At 32.6% G+C, this 20,776-nt stretch overlaps 1 protein-coding gene across 1 annotated transcript in view; it reads left to right on the plus strand.

Annotated features, from left to right (window-relative positions):
- The window catches only part of LOC118197762 (uncharacterized), a 268,218-nt gene that overhangs the window by 69,095 nt on the left and 178,347 nt on the right, over positions 1-20,776 (plus strand). The window contains exon 2 of the mRNA XM_035369305.2: positions 6,648-8,332. Coding sequence (XP_035225196.2) covers positions 8,216-8,332 — 117 coding nt within the window. The 5' untranslated portion in view covers positions 6,648-8,215. The remainder of the gene's footprint in view (positions 1-6,647; positions 8,333-20,776) is intronic.

A 20,776-nucleotide genomic window follows, 5' to 3' on the forward strand; every position in this document is an offset into this window, starting at 1 on the left:
AACGAAATGTATTTCGATTATTTTATGCTGCAATTAAAAAATGAAGCTGAAATTAATTTTATTTATTGCAATTTATTATTTATAGCACCATGATTACATTAATTGTAATATAACTAAGTACCACTATGTACCAATAATTTTAGTACCGAGTTGTTGCGTCACTTCAACTCATGAGTAAGTTACTTTACTGATGAAATTAAACAAATCTGTTCACAGGAATTATTTTTCACGGGCAAATTAATTAAGACCAATTGGTATGAAAATATCAAGCCCAAATTTTAATGAAATAATTCATGAAATAATTAATTAATTTTCATAGTTATATTTGATAGCTTCTTAAATATTTTACATGTTCTTCTGTTTTCATATGTGAATTTTTTTAGGACCGTAAGATTCTATATGCAATTATCTTTGATAATGATTATATTTTAATGATGCATGGGACATAGGAATCCTGAAATTCTAGGAAACTGTTTTTATTTTGGTTATTTGAATGTGACTAAGCATATGAGTGTTACCTGGCTATAGGAATGGATGTGTGTTGAGGACTTTCTAAGGGAAACTTGCTCATATTCATATTGCATATGGAGAAAGCAAAGAAAGCAGCCATCTCGTTCGTCTGAGTTCGAATCCATGATGAACTACCACTATTCAACGGTCTCGAATCGGGTTGTCACTGTATTTTTCCCAAACTCAATGACCAGATTTCGTAAATATTGAATAACGTTATGAATGTTAATTTCTACTGCTACTATAGATTATTTTACTGTTTAAACTATTTTGTTACTTTCAGTTTGAATTTTTCTAAAAATGTCCTGCAAATTCTAATCCAAAATCGAAAGAAGATCGAACATAGATGCTTAACAATTACTAAACATGAAAAATCTTTGTATTAAGACGGGGAAAGTAAATCGCATTAATTCTGACGTACTGCATCTTGCAGTGTACAGTCCAGAATAGGAAGTACAGCAAAATTTGAGTCTGATCACGTGGTCATTAAAATTATTCTTTTAAAAACCCGCTTAATTTTTTAATTCTCTTTAGCTTCTTTAGTTTTATTCTACCCTGACGATATTGAACGCCTTTTCAGATTTAGAACAATAATTTCAAGGTTAAACTGCAAATCAGAATAATTTTATAGAATTTTCATCCATTCGAGAGAGAGCGATATAGAAGAATGTATTCTGATAACAATGTTTATGATATTTGTTTACTACTACATGAAATATGAATTACGATGAAAATAAAATTAATGAGTGGTTAAACGTCAATGCGAAATTGTTTTGGATACGTTTAAATGGTAATTCGAATATAACTAAATCCTTCAAGTGTTTAAAAAATAGATATTTGAAGCGGCTAGAATCCAGAACTGTAAACCAGTTCAAATTTTATGTGTGAGTGTTCTGGACTTGATCATGTACAAAAGGATAGCTTCTTTGAAACGAAAAGCAATTTCATATTTAATTAAAAGAAGCGATTAAGTCCTGAATTCTGTAAAATATTTCATGCATTTTCAAGCTAGAAAAGCGGCAGTTATCATTATCTTCTACACAGACGCTTCAAGCTCGCGTGGCGATGCTTGGAAATGAAGTCTATGTTGGCTATCAATTTTTCCGAATTTTCGCTTATCCGAAAAGTTGCAGTTCTCAGAAAATTTCCATCGTATCTGTAAACCAAAATTGGTCCAAGTGAAATTGTCCAATGTTGCTGTTCTTTAACTTTTGGATATCATTATAGAAAAGACGCAATAGATTATTAGCGACGTTTTAAAAGTGTGTTTTTCACTCATTGTGAGCAAAAGGTTTTCGTGTAATATCCAGTTAAAATCCAAAGCATAATTTCACTTATCTTCAAAATATCAAGAAATGCAAATGCATTTCTTAGTAATGATACAAGCCCTAAAAGACAAATTAAGGAGATGTAGGATAAACAGGATAATAGCTAAGCAGAGTGGTTTAAGTATAGTCATATTGTTACGTAAGCGGAAGATGGGTAACATTTGAAAAATATGCTGATGGCATGATAATTAGAAGGAAGATTGCGGCCATAACAGCGTAAACTAGGAAGCAGATAGAATGTGACCATTTCTTCATTTGGAAAGCAGCAGTAGTTAAAGAATGTTGGCAATGGTTATCCTAATTTAAATAATAATAATTCTAAAACGTTGCTTTTAAGCGTGATATGAAATCTTGCTTATTATGTTTTTAACTTCAGTCATCTGGGAGAATGCTAAATTACACTATCTTACAATCTCTACGAAAATGCAAGAATTTCATATAATGCGAATTATTTATTTCAGCTTTATTATTTCGATGTAATGAAGAATGTGGTTTGCTTAATGTAATTTGTGAGATAATTTGTAATTTCGCTATGATATTCGGTATTAGAAAAATTTTGCGATTATATTCCTGGAAACACTCTTCGTGAGTTGAGTCTATGTTAATGTATTTTTGTAGTTAACCAATCAGTTTTTATTAAAAGCTTCTGATTTAAAATGAGTTTTCTATAGCTTATTATATGAGAACTCTGAAAGCAATGAAGAATAATAATAATAATAAAGGAAAGGAATTAGAGTTTAAATTGCTACAATGCATGTAATTCGAATAATATTCTGGCATACTGATTAAATTTCAGAATTTAATTGCTATACTGAAGGATCGTTTAGCATGAACATTTAACTTTGAATAAAATTTCCTTCCAGATTTATCCTCTTTTTTTAATAGCCATTTATCTGGAACTGTAGTTAAATACTGTACAATAGGCACTTCTTTTACAAATGCGGCATCACAGTAACCTTTTAGAACACTTGAAAGCAAGTTTTCGCTGAAGATGAACTTTATTAAAACTAAGTTTAAATAGAAGAATTAAAAGTACTTTCAAAACGAATGGATTTAAATATAATTTGCGCTACACCTCGAGGAACGATTAGTTCCTGAAGTTAGTTCGATGGTGGATTTTCGAGTGAATTCAGGTCTGAATTTATTCTAAACTTGATAAAAACTGAATTAATACATTAATCAATTTTCAAAGATCCCTAGAAAATAGCTCATATCTGCACCAGATAATATAATTCTTTAGAGATAGCACGTTTAGATTCTCTTTGGGTATTGAAACTAAGTTTCTTGAAGACAAAGCTGGAGATGCTTTCTGAATAACTTGATTTCAGTAAGTTCATGATCTTTACAAAATAATATGTGTGGGGTTCAGAAAGAGATTTTGTACTTGCTTTCTTCAGTTATGAAATTTGTATACATATTTTCTGTTGAACAAAATCAGGATAACAACTAAATTTCATTAAAAATTATGAGTCGTATATTGTTTAGCAAAAGAAATATTCACATTTCTTCTTTTCGAGGATAAATAATTATCGTTACAGATTATTACTGGATATCTGCGCTTAAAGAAGTGCATGTACTCTTTTTGAATATTTAGCAATAAAAATTTACACATATTTTAATTATTTAAAAATCATTCGCAGACTACTATTAGTTACTTATATTGTAATAAAAGGAATATCAACAAAATATAAAGATGCGGCATTTTAACGTTGACTGCTTAAAAAGTAAGATACATATTTATTGTATACAACAATATATGTAACTTACGATGATTAAACACCTCAGTGCCTTGCCTTCACAACACATGCCTCACTTCTTCAATACAATTTCTTGAAAAAGTCCTCGAGGGCAATCAGTATATTCTTGCATCTGCCAGGTACACATAGTGGGATGTGATGTAGAGTGTGCTGAATAACTATAAGTTTCTCCCTCCTACCAGCACGCCTTCGTTGTGTAACGGTAGCACATTCGGCGCTTATTCGAGAGATCCGGGTTCGAGTCTCGGCGAGGGCATTGCTCATTCTTCACGTTCCTGCTTCAAAAAATAACTTAATGTCTACACGTAACATTTACCATTTCTTGAGGAATTGCATTTTTAAGACTGTTATTAAAAATACGAGCTTTCAAATAATCCATAAAAGATATGTTATCCGGGATCTTGAAAGAGAATCATTGAAAATCGCTAAAGAAAAGAAGATGCCTGGGGAATGCAGTAGGCTTTTTGTATGGGGACATTTTTTAAGGCACATTTCTCCATCCGAACTCTACCTGACATTAACAACCCAAAAATACAATTCGTCGGAAAAGTGGTAATATTACTAAGGGCGCTCGCTCTACATTGTGCTGCAGTGAATGTGCCTAGACAAGTGACTTCGTAAGTTCTCCTTTCTCCAAATTGTGCTTTCTGTATTCAGATATTATTCTCGCAGCTAGTTTTATCCCCATTATCGTTCATTGTTTATTTATACTTAAAATTTTGGGAATATTATGTCAACTCCCAATTCCAGGTATTAAGAAATTTGTAACAAAAAGACTAATCGAGGCTTTTAATCTGATATGGCGATAGCAAAATTAGAATCGATGGATCCGAAAACTCAGCGACTGAGGAATGTTAGCAGCCTTATTCATTCAGACATATCTCACTACAAGGCCATCTACGATGACAAAAGACGTGTGTTTGGACGTGTTTGTGAGATGCTGCTGACAGCAACATCGAGATAATATTTCAGGCAGCCCCTCCGACTCCTTCAGCGTTCTCGGACATCTACGTCCAGCGTCGACTCTCTCACTGCAGACCTAAATAAGTTGTCACGAGACATTTTTTTATTTGAAAACAGTTATTTCAATTTGTTTTTATACTCCGCTATATATTTTTTTACTTTCGTAGTTTAATTTGAATACATACTGTTGGATGATGTTTCATGCATAACATATATTTTAAAGTAACAATAAAATTTTGAAGATTTTTCGAAGTTATGCTTAAATAATATACAAATTCAACTTACGTAAAATTTTAGTTATGTAAAGTTTTATGGAGCGTCTCACTTACGTAATTCTGTGAAGAGGGAGGTTACTTGTATAAAATATTACTTCATTTAACTTACTTAATAGTTCGATTCTTTTCCTGTGGCAGATATACACGTTATATAATTGATTATATCAATTAAATTTGTTATAGCATTTTATTACAAAGCATTAAATAAGAGATATGAGACATATGAATTTGTTAAAGGGTCCGAGTTTGTTTGATTTGAAAGACAAGACCTAACCGACCTTCTCTTTCAAGTAATTAATAGTAAATATTATTATATAGGTATTGTGTAAAATATACCTTTATAATATAGCCGTGTTTTAGTGATATTATGGGCCTTTATTTTTGAAAAATAAAATCGAGCTATTCTTATATTTACCCTTAATTTTGCAATCTGTATGATTTCTTGTGGTTTTATTTAATTGAAGCATTTTCTATGATTTCTTTTCGAACAACATTATAACTGCATTAATATCTGAGCACACAACAAATCTCCCCTCTTTTTCTTTTTCTTTAAGGAGGACTTTTAATTATGTAATTAATTAAAAAGTCCATTTGAGAACTAAAAAAAAATTATATGGATAACTACTTCAAATACTTCATTTTATAAATGCTTGTTTTTTAAACTGGGGATAAATGAAATAAAGACAATAATTTAGCAGAAGATGATATTAAATTTGTATTACTAGTACATTGTAATAGTAAATTGTGTGGATAGCTTTAAATCGTGTATAGAAAAATAGTGTATAGAAACACAAATTAATGACCATAGAAAATACCGTTAAGCCATAATTTTCCATTTTAACAATTGGGCCTTTCACTTTGGCAATAATCACTTCGGCAAGATTAATAAAAATTTCTTTTCGTTCAACCTCAATATATTACATTTACTTTTATGAAATAAACGGTCACGCAGTGTGTAATTACACATTACACATCAGAGAGGAAACACAGATAAAAAATATTTTGGTGATATAACCTAAATACGAAAATAACTAAGAGAATGCATGTAAAACATCTCTGTAGTTTATATTTAGAAACGCAAAGCTGTTAAAATGAATTAGAGTTCTGTACAAGGAGATGTAAAGTAAATTTGTATCAGCTAATTAACATCTTCGGAATCTCAACGTCGCGAGGCCCTGGGATATTTTTGCCATTTTTATTTATAAAAAATAATGCCTTGAGCCTTACCCGCGCTTGCTGCCACAAGTAAATGAAAAGAATACTTTTCCCCGAATAACAGAGTTTCTGTTACAAATAGATCCCAAATTATTATTATTAGGGGCTTCCGAGCGTTGAATGCGGTACCCGAATTCGGGATCACCTGATCAATTTTAATCAATCACCTTGTCAACTTCTGACGTCTGGCCCTGGTGAAACAAAGTTACATTTTTAATAACAGGTTACAGGTAGGACTACAACAGGGGAAGGGAGGAAAAAAAAAATCAGCTATGCTGCATACCAACGCAGTGGTGGCCTGATGTGAAATTCAACGTTTCATGTGTCTTTCTCCTCCCTGGTGCCACTTGCACAATATTTGCCCAGTCGCCATCTTTTGGACGACGTCATTAGTAATTAGACCAATTTGGCAGAAGCAAAATGCGAATAAAAAATGAGCTAAGCCCAACATTTCGTGGGAAACCTCAGCATTCTTGGCTTACTCCAATATATCATGTGTTATTCGTTTCTACCTTTACGTTCTTAGTAATTCGAATCTCTGCTTAATAATTCCATATGTTATTAGTTATTATTATTACTTTTTTTCTCTCTTCTTCTAGGTCGGACGGATTGGACCGCCTGGGGTCGAAAACGTGGCGCTCAGGAGGGGCTGAACGTCAGGAGGGAAGTGACTCGAGTGAGTGAAAACAACCCGCAGGCCCTGAATCGAAGTTGTGCCACTAATTACCGACGTTTGCGCGCGGGACTATCTTTTGGTTCTTTTATTTTTATTTTTTTGCGAATCCTAGAGAGGGCCTCAGTCCAGCGTTGTCCGTCGGGCGGATTGGAATCCGAATTTGTGTGGCGGAAACGTGGACCATTACACCCTCCGACAGAAACATCTGGAGCAGATATCTCTTTTCGGCCACTTTTTTTCTTCTACTTCCTAGATTTTTATATCTCATCAAAGCGACTTTCCTTCCTTCCCCCTTCTGCTTTTCCTTCCAAAGTGGCCTTGCAGCCTCTAAGACGCCCATTCATGGATTGGAGTCCCCGCTGTTGTATCTACTTTGCATCTATACCTGCACGTAATTGGCAGTTTCTGCATCTTCGACAGCTGCGGATTTTCTGCATTTTATCTTTTTGCCCATTCAACTAGTTTTAATCTTCAAGAAATACGGCTTCTTGACTTCTGAAAGGAAATACTAAAAAGTTGTATTATTAACAGGAAATGCAAGTCGTTTATTGATACTAAGAAGATCCTTCCATGCTGTGTGGTGTTGGACTTAGAGGACATGCTTTTTTAGACTGCTGGTGAAATTTTAACTTCGCAACAATTTGCGGTGAAAATAGGATATCTTTTCTACCCTTGAAACCTATGATGATCAGTTTTGCCTACCACGTGCTTTCATGCATTCAGAACATATCTGTAAAGGCTAGAAGATGTAATTAATGTATTGAATGAACAGTGATAGTTAGTGGTTCATAATCTCTTTTTGGTTTCTATTTTTCTAAAAACGTCTGAGTGCTGAAAAGTTACTTTTTGAAGAAGTTAGTAAATTGTGAATGAAGCAAAGAAAGAAAAACCAGTCATCTGTCCGAAGAGGTATTTGACTTTCTGGAAACCTTAATTATCTGAATTTTTAAGAGTCTGTAAAAGGCTTTAGAAAGACGATGACTTTGATAATGACTTCGCGTGCTGGATGGCGATTTTTCGCTGGCAAATCAATCCGAAATACGTGAGGTCATTTCAGGCTTCAAACATAATTAGCCAGCATTCATCTGCCTTGTAACCAACTACAGTTCACTGCAGTCTTCGCTTGAATATAATTGTATGATGTAATTAAATATAAGTTTATCGTTATGGATTAATGTATCTAGATGAGATACCAAAAAAATGTTGTTCACATTTTTAAGTATGGTTACCAAAAGCAGAATTTATACAAGATACAAAGAATCAAATGTTTTAAAAATCTTGAATCACAAGCACCGTCTTTTGTGAGAAAGTAACAGATCTTTCGATAAAATTTCAAAATGCCCAACACATCCGTTACTTAAAATAAAGATAACAGTATAAAATTTTTGTCAAGGTGCAATATTTTCTCTGAAGGTTTGAGTAGTATTTCCTCTTATGAGATAAAAAGTCCTTGATTGCAATAAAGGTTTTTGTGGATACGACCACCGAAAAATGGTTATAGTATCAAGTCCACCACCACAGCTTTCATCCTCCTTAAGCAATTTGGAAGTTGAAGACACTGATATAGGAAGAATGGAAGGTCTTTTGGAGAAATTGAAGATAAACGTGGTAAGTGAAATTTTAAATTAATTTTAGAGATACGTATTGTTCACCTTAAGTAAATTGCTAACAGAATATATATCGTAGAATATATATCGTAAAGTGATTCCAGACATTTCCGGAAAAATCTGATTATGATTTCTAACTAATCGTTCTTTTATATGGCAAAGAATGTGCATTATCTATCTTTTGGCATAGTATAAAACATAGAAAATGTATTCAGATAAAAATTGAAAAAAATGGAGATTTGTGTTTTTGGCATGATGTCGAATATTTGCATCCACATATATATATAACGTATTTTTATCAATTATTGTTCATTGAACGGAAGTTGGTTTGTTCCCCTTGAAAAGTCAACTAATTTCCGATCAATGACAATAATTACATGTTTTAATTTTTCCTTTTACAATTGAAATATTATTCTTCGTGATGATTTAACTCCAGTCCCCCTTAAAACATTATTAACATTTTGCTTTCAAATTACTTCAAAACATCTTTCAAAATATAACTTACCAGTATGGATGCACACTTTTAAAATAATTCTACTTTAATTAAACTTAGGAGATAATATAATCAATTAATCAATACTGTTTAGGAAATAAATTATTATATATATATATATATATATAATTATATATATATATATATATATATATATATAAATTATTATATATATATATATATATATATATTTGAAAATGACGGTTGCACCTTCTTAATCACTTGCCCGCTATTTAACATTAAGAACTTTTCCTCAAATGCACATCTAAGCAACACGATGCTTTCGTTAAATAGTGCTGTTCACTGGATTACTTATCCACTAAATGTATACTCTTTTTTAGCAGTAAGAAGGTGAATGCTCGTAGAAAGTCAGAATAGTTAAATATGATAGTTTGCTTTATTCTACGTAAATTTCAAGCATTTACAGTAGCAGGAATTTCTGGGTATATAATTATTTGCTTCATCTTATAGATAACTATGATTAGTAAAAATGTAATAATTTTCTTACGTGCATTAGAAAATTAATTTTGATTTTATTAAATGTGTTCTAATTTTATAGATATTTCCGCGTCCTAATTTCCTTAAAATTTAATGCAGCCTTAGATTTGGAACAATGGTGAAAAAATTAAATATAAACTATCGGGAGGGTTACGAATTACATTTAATAAATCTTAACTTAATAAAATAAAAAATATTCAGCATTTTTATTTGAAAGATTTTAGTAAATAATCATAATTCTGTATGGCAGATTTAAACTTAAGTCTGATTAAAATAAAATAACAAAAAATTGAAATCTTTCAGATATTATATTACGCCCAAAGGGGTGTTTTTTAACGTTTTATGTGTTACCTTTAATTATTAAATATCACGTTCTTCGCACCATAAAATTAAATTCTATAGCAATATAACAAAATAATTTAAAAAGATCATATCTTTATAATTTCCGATACTGCCTTGTCCGCTGGAGAAGATAATTTTTTTTTTTTTTTTCGTACAGTGTTGCCATTGCTCGCTTTGAAATCGTCGAGTTTGTTAATCAAAAATTCGTTTTACAAAATATGAAAGAGGTAATAAAACACATTCCGAATTTGGTTTTCCAGATGGGAGTCTTTAAAAAAAATTAAAAAATCTGAAAGTTTGCAGATTTTTCATTACGCCCAAAGGGCTGTTTTTTAACTTTCTGTGTGTTAGCTTTATTTATTAAATATCATGTACTTAGCACTTAAATCATAAAATTAGGTTTAACAGCAATATCGCAAAATAATTTTAAAATGAGCATATCTTTAGAATTTCCGATACTCAGTCTCGTGCGCTGGAAATAATTTTTTCCCCGTACAGTGTTGCCATTGCTCGCTTTGAAATCGTTGAGTTTGTTAATCAAAAATTCGTCAAAGTTTTGCAAAATATGAAATAGATAATAAAACAAATTCCAAATTTGGGCTTCCAGATGCCCATATTCGGGTGGAAACGTACGTTATTCAAAATTTCATGGCTCTAGGTACGACGGCCCTAGGTACCGTCGTTTTATCACAGTACGAGAAACATACATACATTTATGCAGATTCTTCATTATTTAATTTCCTTAAATATAATACAGGGCTGCAATATTTGGTGGCAACGGTTTAAAAAGTGAACCAACATTTAAAGTTTTCAACGTGAAATGCCAAAACGAAATTAATAGCCTTTCTGGGCTAATAAAAGGATTGTAATTCACCCAAGAAGAAAGGTCCAGTTGTTTAAATTAGGAAATTTTGGATGTTTGCGGGAAATCTGGAGATGTGGTTGCCATCTCTTGAAGCAGTTTCGTTACAAAAGTTCCAAATAATCATTTACGATAGTTGAACATTATATACTTCATTTAAATTTTATTTTCATTACAACAGAATATAATGGCTGAAAAATTTTTCTTTTAAATTATCTTTTCAGTCTTAGAATATTTTTTAATTTATCGTTATATAGTAGATTTTATTCAATAGAATTAGACCGTTGCGGTCATCCTATTTTCCCATTTGCGTTCTGTTTAAATTTCATTGGCGATGCATGAAATATTTTTTTTTAGGAAGAAGCTTTCTCTGAAGAGACAGCATTCTTTTATAAAGCGTTCCACTTACAATGAAATTAACATCTGTATTGAGGATGACATTTAATTGTTAGTCCAAAGGGGCTTTCTCCCTGAAGGACTATTGTTTTCGTTTTGCGATTTTGTATTGAATCACTATAAATGTCCGTTTCACTTTTCAAACTGTTGCCACCAAATCTTAGAGTCTTGCATTATATTTGAAGAAATTAAATAATGAAAAATCTGCATAAATGTATGTCTATTTCTCGCATTGTGATAAAACAACTGTACATAGAGCCATCGAATTTTGAATGACGTAATCCTCCTACGAATATGGGCATTTGGCAGAGCAAATTTGAATTTTTTTTTTTTTTTATCGATTTCATATTTTGTAAAACTTTAACGAATTTATGAGAAACAAACTCAACGATTTGAAAGCGAGCAATGGCAACACTCTACGGCGGGGGGGGGGACCCTTTTTATGTCCAGCGGGGCTCGGAACTGTGTATCGGAAATTACTGAATTTTATGATTTAAGTGCAAAGAACATGATATTTAATAATTAAAGGTAACACACAAAACGTTAAATAAACGCCACTTTGGACGTAATTTAAAATCTGAAACTTTTCAGTTTTTTTTTTGGGGGGGAGGGATTTTTTTAAATTTTTGTCGTACTTCTGTGAGCAAAACTGAACACTGTTCAAATTGCATTAAAGATATGAAGTATATATGAATTTAATTTCTGGTAGAGGAGAACTTCGACTTTTTATATGTCAGGATTTATTCTCGATTAAGCCAAAGCAGTTCGACGGTTGTCTGCCTATAGGAAATGGGAAGAAATGCTTTAGTGGAGGACTCGCTAAGGAAAACTATTGTACATACAAGCTTAAAATTAGTTTTCAGACTGTAAGGAAATGAATATAGTGATAAGATTAAAGAAAAGTATTCAGTGAGAGCATTATGCTTGCTTTTAGTTCTCTCAGTTTTCATTATGCTTCATAAATATTGTAAGTTTAATTTTAGTTATCACGTTAATTTAAATTCTTTCCTGTATTACTTCTTTCGTCGGGCTTCAACAAGCATTTGTTTGATTTTAAATACTGTATAAATCTGTAGTTTAGACAGATTAGTGTTTCAATTATCAGTACAACGTGTTAACGTGAGTCGACGCTCCTTTCACGTGACCAACTTGTATATTGGTAAAAGAAGCTTTTGAAACCCTCCTGTCGAAGCCAAAATGATAGATAAAAGTTTGATATTGTAGTTTACTGTTTTACATACCTGAGTTTCTGACATCTTCCTTCCACAAGTATTAGATGCATTTATTAATTTTTATAGAGTATTCCAATAAACTGTTAAAATATTTTAATTTTTAAAACGCCAAAACGTTAATAATTGTCTTATCTGAAATATTTTGATATCGAAAAGTATATGTTTACGGCCAACAATTGCGAAAATAAAGACCACGTAAGATTTATGAACAAGGGTTACACATCGTAAAATAAAATTATTATTTTTTAAAAGTTATTTGACAAAACTTAAATGTGAATGTTTTATCACATAATAATTATTATTATAGTACAGTTTGAAAGGTTCCTTTATTAATTACTTTCCCTTCAAACAGTAAGGATGTAACTTTGCATTTTTTAGTATATTAAACCCTGTTAATTACCGTCTCTAATATACATTTTGCTGCGTATCGACGCTTATTTTGGGAAGAAATTAAAAGCGAAACGTTTTATAGACACTTTCATATTCATACATACTGTTTTTGTAAGTGTCTGGTGTGTACAGTCACATTATAACATTTAATCCCAGTTGAGGTTTAACTTATTAATAATAAAATTGTTTAGTACAAGCAGCACACTATGACACCAGAAGTATGGATTAACTAAGAAAACATATTGTTGTATTCTGTACGGGTTCGTGGATTTGGCTTGATTGACGACAACACTTTATGAAGTATCATAACACAATATATTTGCCAGTATTACTCAGGACAGCTCCCCAAAACACGCTTACAGTTGTCGAAAAATTATGACAGGCACGCTGAAACAATCAGTAACACAACCTTCAGGCTATCAGGCTATAACGGTGAAGACAGCTTCACGGTAAAGCACTAAACTGCATCTCCCGACTCTGGCCGGTGGTTCTTGGAACTCAACAACTTGCGATGCACTCGACGATACGTTCGATAGCCTCAACTCGTGATACACTCGACGACCAACTCGACACCAGACAACGAAACCCTCTCGCGATGCACTAACTCGATCGACTGATGAGGCATTAGAGTGCTATTCAGCTTACAAACAGGGTTTATGTAGCTTTTTGGCCTGCGTTCGAGCACATTCTGGGCCAAACCGGTAAGAATTCGTTCTAGAAGGTTCTCGGTATATTGCCAATTTTGTCGCCAAAATGGTAACTTTGCCTTCCCTTTTCATTTTATGGCAACCCTAAACCTTTGCGGGGAAGCTATCTTACCGCAGCTGGACATTTCGTAACAATATAATATTGAACGTGGAATTTGAAAGTTTTTACACAAGACATTTTTTCTTGTATATATGTAAGATAAAAAATATCCGAAGAAAAATACTAACTTTAATTTTGTAATAGGCTCTTTATTCTCTATTCTAATTTGGATATTTACCCTTTCCATTCCGTTCTTTCGAAGGTAGCACTAGAATGCTTTGCCTTAATCGATAGCAGTCGATTTCTAAAATATCTCATTATCGCTTGCATCTTTAAAATTTCTCATTAAGAATCTAAGAAAACATACAAAAAATGAAACAACATGCAGCTGCTATGAAATTAATAGAAAGAAAGAGAAAGTGAGTATGAAAAAAAGAAAAATGCGTGTTTTTCTGTACAAATGTGAGAATTCTTCATTCTTCAACTAGTATGTAGTATGCGAACTACAAAGATACTTAATTATACTCGGAGTCCTTCTCCTTGTTTAGGTCTGTATTCATTATTAGAATACAAACTTTAGCATAGGTAAACTTTAACATAAGTAAATACTTGAATCTTTAAGCTTACTTTTTTTACATAATTTGACAAACATATAAGGTAATTCAAGTTTAATATTACAAAATGAAACAAAATTTGTGATACCTATAATACATTTATTTTACAGATAAAAGTATGAAACGAAAAGTTAACTCTCTAAATTTCATTTGACAATGTTGGAAAACTCATTAGAGGTGATGATATTCAAAATGGAAGCTTTGAAAGTGCAAAAACATCCATTATTAGCTTGAACACGCAAAACCTCCATCAGTAATCGTTCTTTAGAGATACTGTTTAACTAAATTTTCCAAAAAAGCACCTCACTATCCCAATATCACAAAACAGATGAAGCGTTTTAATGACAGGGCTTGTACAAAGTACAAATATTCTGATGTTTGCAGAAGACAACAACAAAGCAGAGTAAATAATGGAATGATGAAAATATTCGGGCGATTCAGCCTTGTATCCTCAGCAAATGCATGCATCATACTAACAGACAAGGATACAAAATTATAGCGTGTGGTTGGACAAGCTTTTGTAGTTCAATTTTTTACAAATTTGAGAAAGCATGGGCACTAAAAACTGGCAAAAAGTCAAATGGGTGAAGTTTAGTGCAGATCTGCAAGTGTATGATTTCGCGGGCAGACTCGTGATCTCATGATGAAGCCACGTTTTATGTACGTACACGTTTCATGTGGCAAACTGAACAAGTACAATTTAATATTTGGTTCATGGAAAACTCGCTAATTACATAAGGAACATATACATAATTCTCTGAAGATAAATATTTTCTGCGCCTTTACAAAATGCGGGGTACTTAGATCCTTTTTCTTAGAACAACCATGTAATTTATTTCTTGGGAACGCGTGAAAGGGAAGATTTTCTTATGCCTACTTCTCAACAGGACTTGATAGCAAGTAAAGCTGTGGTCTGGCGAGGCGGTCGGCTTAAGTTATCAAATTATGTTATCGCTTGTAGGGAGTTTTGTGTTTATTATCAGATTATCCAATTATTTTGCCTTTATTTACATTTCTAGCTTTGTTAGTTCCCACTAGTATCTACATCAGTTCATGTATTAAACTCTTAACAGAAATCTTTCGGTATCTATAACTTACATCTCACTATTCCATCTAAATTTTATTTGAGCTCTACTTTCTAATATACAAGCTACATAACCGTTAGTCTGATAATTAGAAAAGAAAGTGTATTTTAAACTACTAATTTGGGGTTATTTTACTCAAAACTTTAAGATGAAACGATAGACTATTTGACTATCTTTATGGTTCCAGCCGCTAACAGTTAGAATAAGTTGGATTCGCACTTCTGTGGCAAGAACTCGAGAACTAAACGATCATATAGACGTCTGCCATACTACAAAGAACCTTCACATTGAGCATTTATGAATGTACGTAGAAATTTGGAGAGCTGGACTTCCGTTTTATATCTGTATTTGAGAAAAAATTCATTGCAGTAGTCATAAGTATCTTTTCTCTTTATACCATTAATTTTTATTTGGCTGCGTTTGAAAACCAGCTCAAAATTCAATAGCCATTACTGAAGGGTTCGAGTGGTATACAGACGGAATATGTGAAGAAGCAACATTCATAAATCGCGACAAAAGTTGCCAGATTTATTAGTAGTAGATTACCTAGATCCAAAATTATCGAAACAGTTCCAGAGATAATTTCGAAAGTTCTCAATGATGTGCAGCATACTAATTACGTAAAAATTCTGGCAGATTTTGTTAAAAATTATACTAAAACGATGCAGTACGATGCGTATACTAAAACGATAAAGCGCCGTCGTGAATAAAAATGATGATTCAGATACCATCGAAATTGCATTTTTAGTCATCTTCATTTTTAGTAAATTGTCCTATACTGGGCATAAATAAAACTAGTCATTTCAAACTTTTGAGTTCAAGCATTTAACAATTTTTTAAGTTTGGGTTCCAAAGATTCGATCGATATTTAAAATTTAAACTCTTTCTGAAGAGTCAAGAGCTATGAAGATTCGAAAGTCTCAGCCTTAAAAAAACTGGGTTGAACTGGGTTGGGAAAACTGTACCTTTTCGCATCTAATGAACTAATTCAATTATTTAAAGTTAGATATAATCTCAGTATGTTAGCCCTCATGTTCACTGCGTAGGAAAATAAAGTTATCAATTTTCATACAAAAGCCTAAAAAGTTAATAGCTTATTCTAAAATAATATAACCTAATATAACCGTTTCTCTGTTTCGTGCGTTGTCTTGCATCACTTATTTTATGTTTTCTAAAACAATATGTAGGAGTTAAAAACTATTCAGTTTGTTTTTTAAAATTATTGATTTATTCATTCAAATGAAAAACCTTTTACAATATGTCTTTCTAAAGACTAATACGCATGCTTTCGACTTCAGTTCACTTCAATAACAGTTATGAACACAGACAACAGTTATGAAACCAAAATATATATATATATATATATATATGCTTGATTTTTACCTAAAAGAAGAATCGTACGGTAGTCTCAAATTTATAATTTATTGTTTCTGAACACAAAGTAGGAGAAAATTTCGCATTTTTCTGCAGTCATAATAATTGCATAAAAATGCGAAGTTCTCATTAATTTACTTTATATTCATTTTTTTTTAATATAAATATGGATTTGAGGCTCAAAGAAAATCCAACTGCGACCCTTGAAATTTCTTGAAATTTACCATGCGTCTCCTGTCATCAGTCCCGGATCTGGGGGGGTCCGTGCCCCGGGCGGCAACTTCTGAGGGCAGCAAATTCAAGAGTGACGCTGAATTGTATTTGGAATGTTGTGAAATTTTGATGCAACATTAGTAGTTTTAAAGCCAGATTTAAAAACCTCTTTTAAGAATAATTAATTAATTAGTCGAAACCTTTTTGATGGAGCAAATAGTTTTAAAAGTAAGCTAAATACAGCCGAACACGACTCTAAAGATCAGATCAGGGAGAGGACAATAGAGGGGCTCCAGGCGTAACTGAAAAAGTCAAAGGACCCTGTCCCTCTGCCAACCCAATATGTAATTTTATTACAAAGGCACTCCCTAGACGCCTTGGTCTTTGGTCCCTGTAAGTGACGCATAGAGCAAAGAATCTATATATCTTTCCCTTCAACATCTTTGCCTAGAGTCCCTCTGTTGTTCTCTCTCCTGGCGGGAATATTCAAACGAAAAACAGAACGATTGCATAGAGGCGCCTTGTTTTTATACCAACGCCTCTTGCGAAATAAATGGAGAAGCATAGTAAATTGTAACTCTTTCCTAACACCTAATACAAATTAACCTTGGACCAATGAAATAATTCAAATTAATGTACGTCGAGAATATACCACAGAAATGAAGTAAGGTATTTTGATTTTTTGCAGCCAGTCAGCAACCTAGGTTTTAAAAATGGATTTATTAGTTTAAAAGTTTTTTTTATGATACTCTGGAATTTAATTACGTAAATTTTTAGCTTTTCTTATTAAAGCAAGTTATACTGTGTATAATTTAGGGTGCAAGAAATCATGAGAGAGTCTAGGAAAAAACTCTCAGGGGCAGAATATAGAACCAGAGTAAAAGATAGGACCGAACAGAGAAAACTAATTGCAGCTAAAATGAAAAATGGCTTCACGGAGAAGACGAACTGTCAGACTCTGCCGCAACTTCCGATGGTACAGAGATTCTAAACGATATTGATATTTCTTTCAATTTGCATGACCAAAATGAAGAATCTTCATCTATCATCCTCAAACAGACTTCATTTCAGCAACTGAGAGAACAACTTTCTTCATAGACCCCAAACGAACATCTATAGGACATGAAATTAGAATATAATGTATTTTCTCATTTAGGTGAGTGTGGGCAGCAGAAAGAAGACTTAAAATCTTTTGATTTGTCGGACCCAGGTAGTTGGCCAATCACAGAAAAAATGAACGATCAGCAAAGATCTTTCTTAGAAGTCAAGCAAGATATTAGCCGAAAAATATCCAGAAAACGTAGACCTTAAGCGATAAGCGATAAGCGATAAGCAACGGAGGACGTGGGCACTGTCCCTTTACCAAAAGTTTAATCGGTATAGCACCACGTCCACCTATATCTAGAGCCTAAAGAGGAATCACAAGACGCCACGCGCCGGGCGCCCAAACCCAGAGCCAAATTCAACCCGGGGGCAGTCCAACAGACCAAATGCCCACGAAAGACAGTCCCAACAACCGCCCAGGCCCCACATTTATTAAATAAAATAACAAAAGCATGCAGGGCCAAAAAGGGCGAGTTTGGACAATAAGCAAAAATTTTACAAAGGTGTAATACACACAAATATAGAATATACATAAGCTAAAGTACAGTCTGATGTTGGGCAGCCCAATAATATACAATGAATAAAATATAGACAGTAGAATTAGACTTAATGACAATATAACATAAAAATAGAGAACATAGTGAAATAATGAATGTAAATGATTACAGCAATACACAGAGGATATACCAAAAGAAATAAAAATAAAAGAATACAATGTAACAGAATGCAATAGCGGTACAATACACTTGATCACGTGGTATTGTGGGAAAAACATGCAATAAGGCTAATTATACGATTATGAGGAATAAAAATAACATATTTAGCCTGCATAAAAGTTAACGAATATAAGATACTATACAATACTATACAATATTACAATACAATACAATACAAAAAAAAATTAACATATTTAACCTGTACTAAAAGCCAACTGATATAAGATACTATACAATACTATACAATACCACAATACAATACGATACAGTAAATACAATACCACAATATAATACGATACAGTAGATGATATACAATACTATACAATGAAAATACAAAATGCATTCAGTGTTGGTGACACAAAAATACATTTAAAATTGTCATGACACTAGTGATGAAAATACAAAATACATTCAGTGTTGGTGACACAAAAATACATTTAAAATTGTCATGATACCAGTGATCCTTATGCAGCAAATAAATTGATGCAGTTACCTGCATAAAAGATAACTTATATAAGATACCATACAATACTATACAATACTACAATACAATACAATACAAAAGCTAATTAAACGATTATAATGAATAAAAATTAACATATTTAACCTGTATAAAGCCAACTGATATAAGATACTATACAATACAAAACAATACCATAATACGATACGATACAGTAGATACTATACAATACTATACAATAGAAATATAAAATACATTCAGTGTTGGTAACACAAATATACATTTAAAATTAGCATGACACTTGTGATCCTTATGCAGCAAATAAATTGATGCAGACAGTTAAATGTGTTACTATACATTTGCAAAGGATGAAATATAGACTTAAGTATGCCACAAATTATGAACATATATTATACCGTGAAAAACACAAAATACATTTAATGTTGGTATAAATACAATGGATATATTTAAAACAATGGATAATGGTTGGATATATTATACAATGAAAATCTCTAGCGACCCCAATACATTCAGTGTTATTATTACACAGAGAATTAAATGTATGATATTACATGGGCAATTGATGAAAAGAAGACAGTAACAGTATAATGTATAGCCAAATATGCAAGTATATGGTATACCGATGTTTAACAGCAACTGGCAAACAATGTACCATTAATACGCCCAACTAGATATGCCAGGATATTATATACTATTATACAGTGAAAAAAGCAAAATACGTTCAATGTAGATATTATCATAGTGCATTATGAGGGAATACAGACAGTTATATGTTTGATAATACATGGGCAAAAGATAAGAATAAAGACAATAACATTATTATTCATAGGTAAATATGCAGATTTAATATATTCAGATATTTAACAGCACCTGGTAAAAAATGTACCATAAGTACATTGATAGCTGCTATGGACAACAAAGAGACTATTAGGACAATACATATGCAACAGATAAATATGCAAATTCAATATATACAGATATTTAACAGCACTTGATAATAAATGTGCATATGCAAAAGATAACATTATTATTCATCGGTAAATAGGCAAATGCAAGATATACAGATACTAAACAGCACCTGGTATTAAATGTACCATAGGTACAAGGACAGCTGTTATAGACAATATTACCTGGTTGCACTTAGAAAAAGATGCTGAGAGAGAATATGCAAATATTTGACTGCTGCTATACACAGCGACTTATAACAGATGGATTACAATAGATTACAATGGTTACAAACACTTCAGAGCATAAAAGTAGATGGGTTATAATATATACAAGCAGTTGAAGAAGTTGAATCATATGTCGATATTATAAGGCACAAAGATCAAGTCCCAGATTCATCAGTTTGTCAATTAAACGGACTATCTTTTTGACTTGATGCCGTTGCTTAATCAAAAAACGACTAAAGGCAGTCCTATCCGTTGGTGGAAAAGGAATATGGAATTCAGTAGTAAGTGGACAATCGATTAGATAGTGTTCTGGATTGCCCAATTGTCCACAACTACAGAGTGCTGAGGAAGAGAGTCCATGTCTCTCGAAATATAAGGGAAAAGGCCCGTGGCCCGTAATGTAGAAGATCAGCTGTGGTGGCATGATTAATCGGTCTAAATCTACTTTAGGGACATGGGCAAATGCTCGGCGACCAGTTTCCTCCGAACTCTATGCATTTTGCCACAAGGAGATGGCTGTGAGAAGTAAGTGACGCTTTAGATTAGATACTGGGCGTGAAACCGTCAAGGTCTGTGTTATCTCGTGATTCTGTGCTGCTTCTTTAGCAAGCCTATCGACAGTTTCATTACCGTAGTTCCCCACATGAGCTTTTGTCCATTCTAAACAAATGTGTAGATTTTTATGTCGAGACAAGCTAGTTTGAATGTCCACAATAATGGGGGATG

Source organism: Stegodyphus dumicola, chromosome 4, assembly GCF_044657685.1.
Source record: "Stegodyphus dumicola isolate Sdum_Otavi_A_Nest chromosome 4, ASM4465768v1".
Taxonomy (NCBI): domain Eukaryota; kingdom Metazoa; phylum Arthropoda; class Arachnida; order Araneae; family Eresidae; genus Stegodyphus; species Stegodyphus dumicola.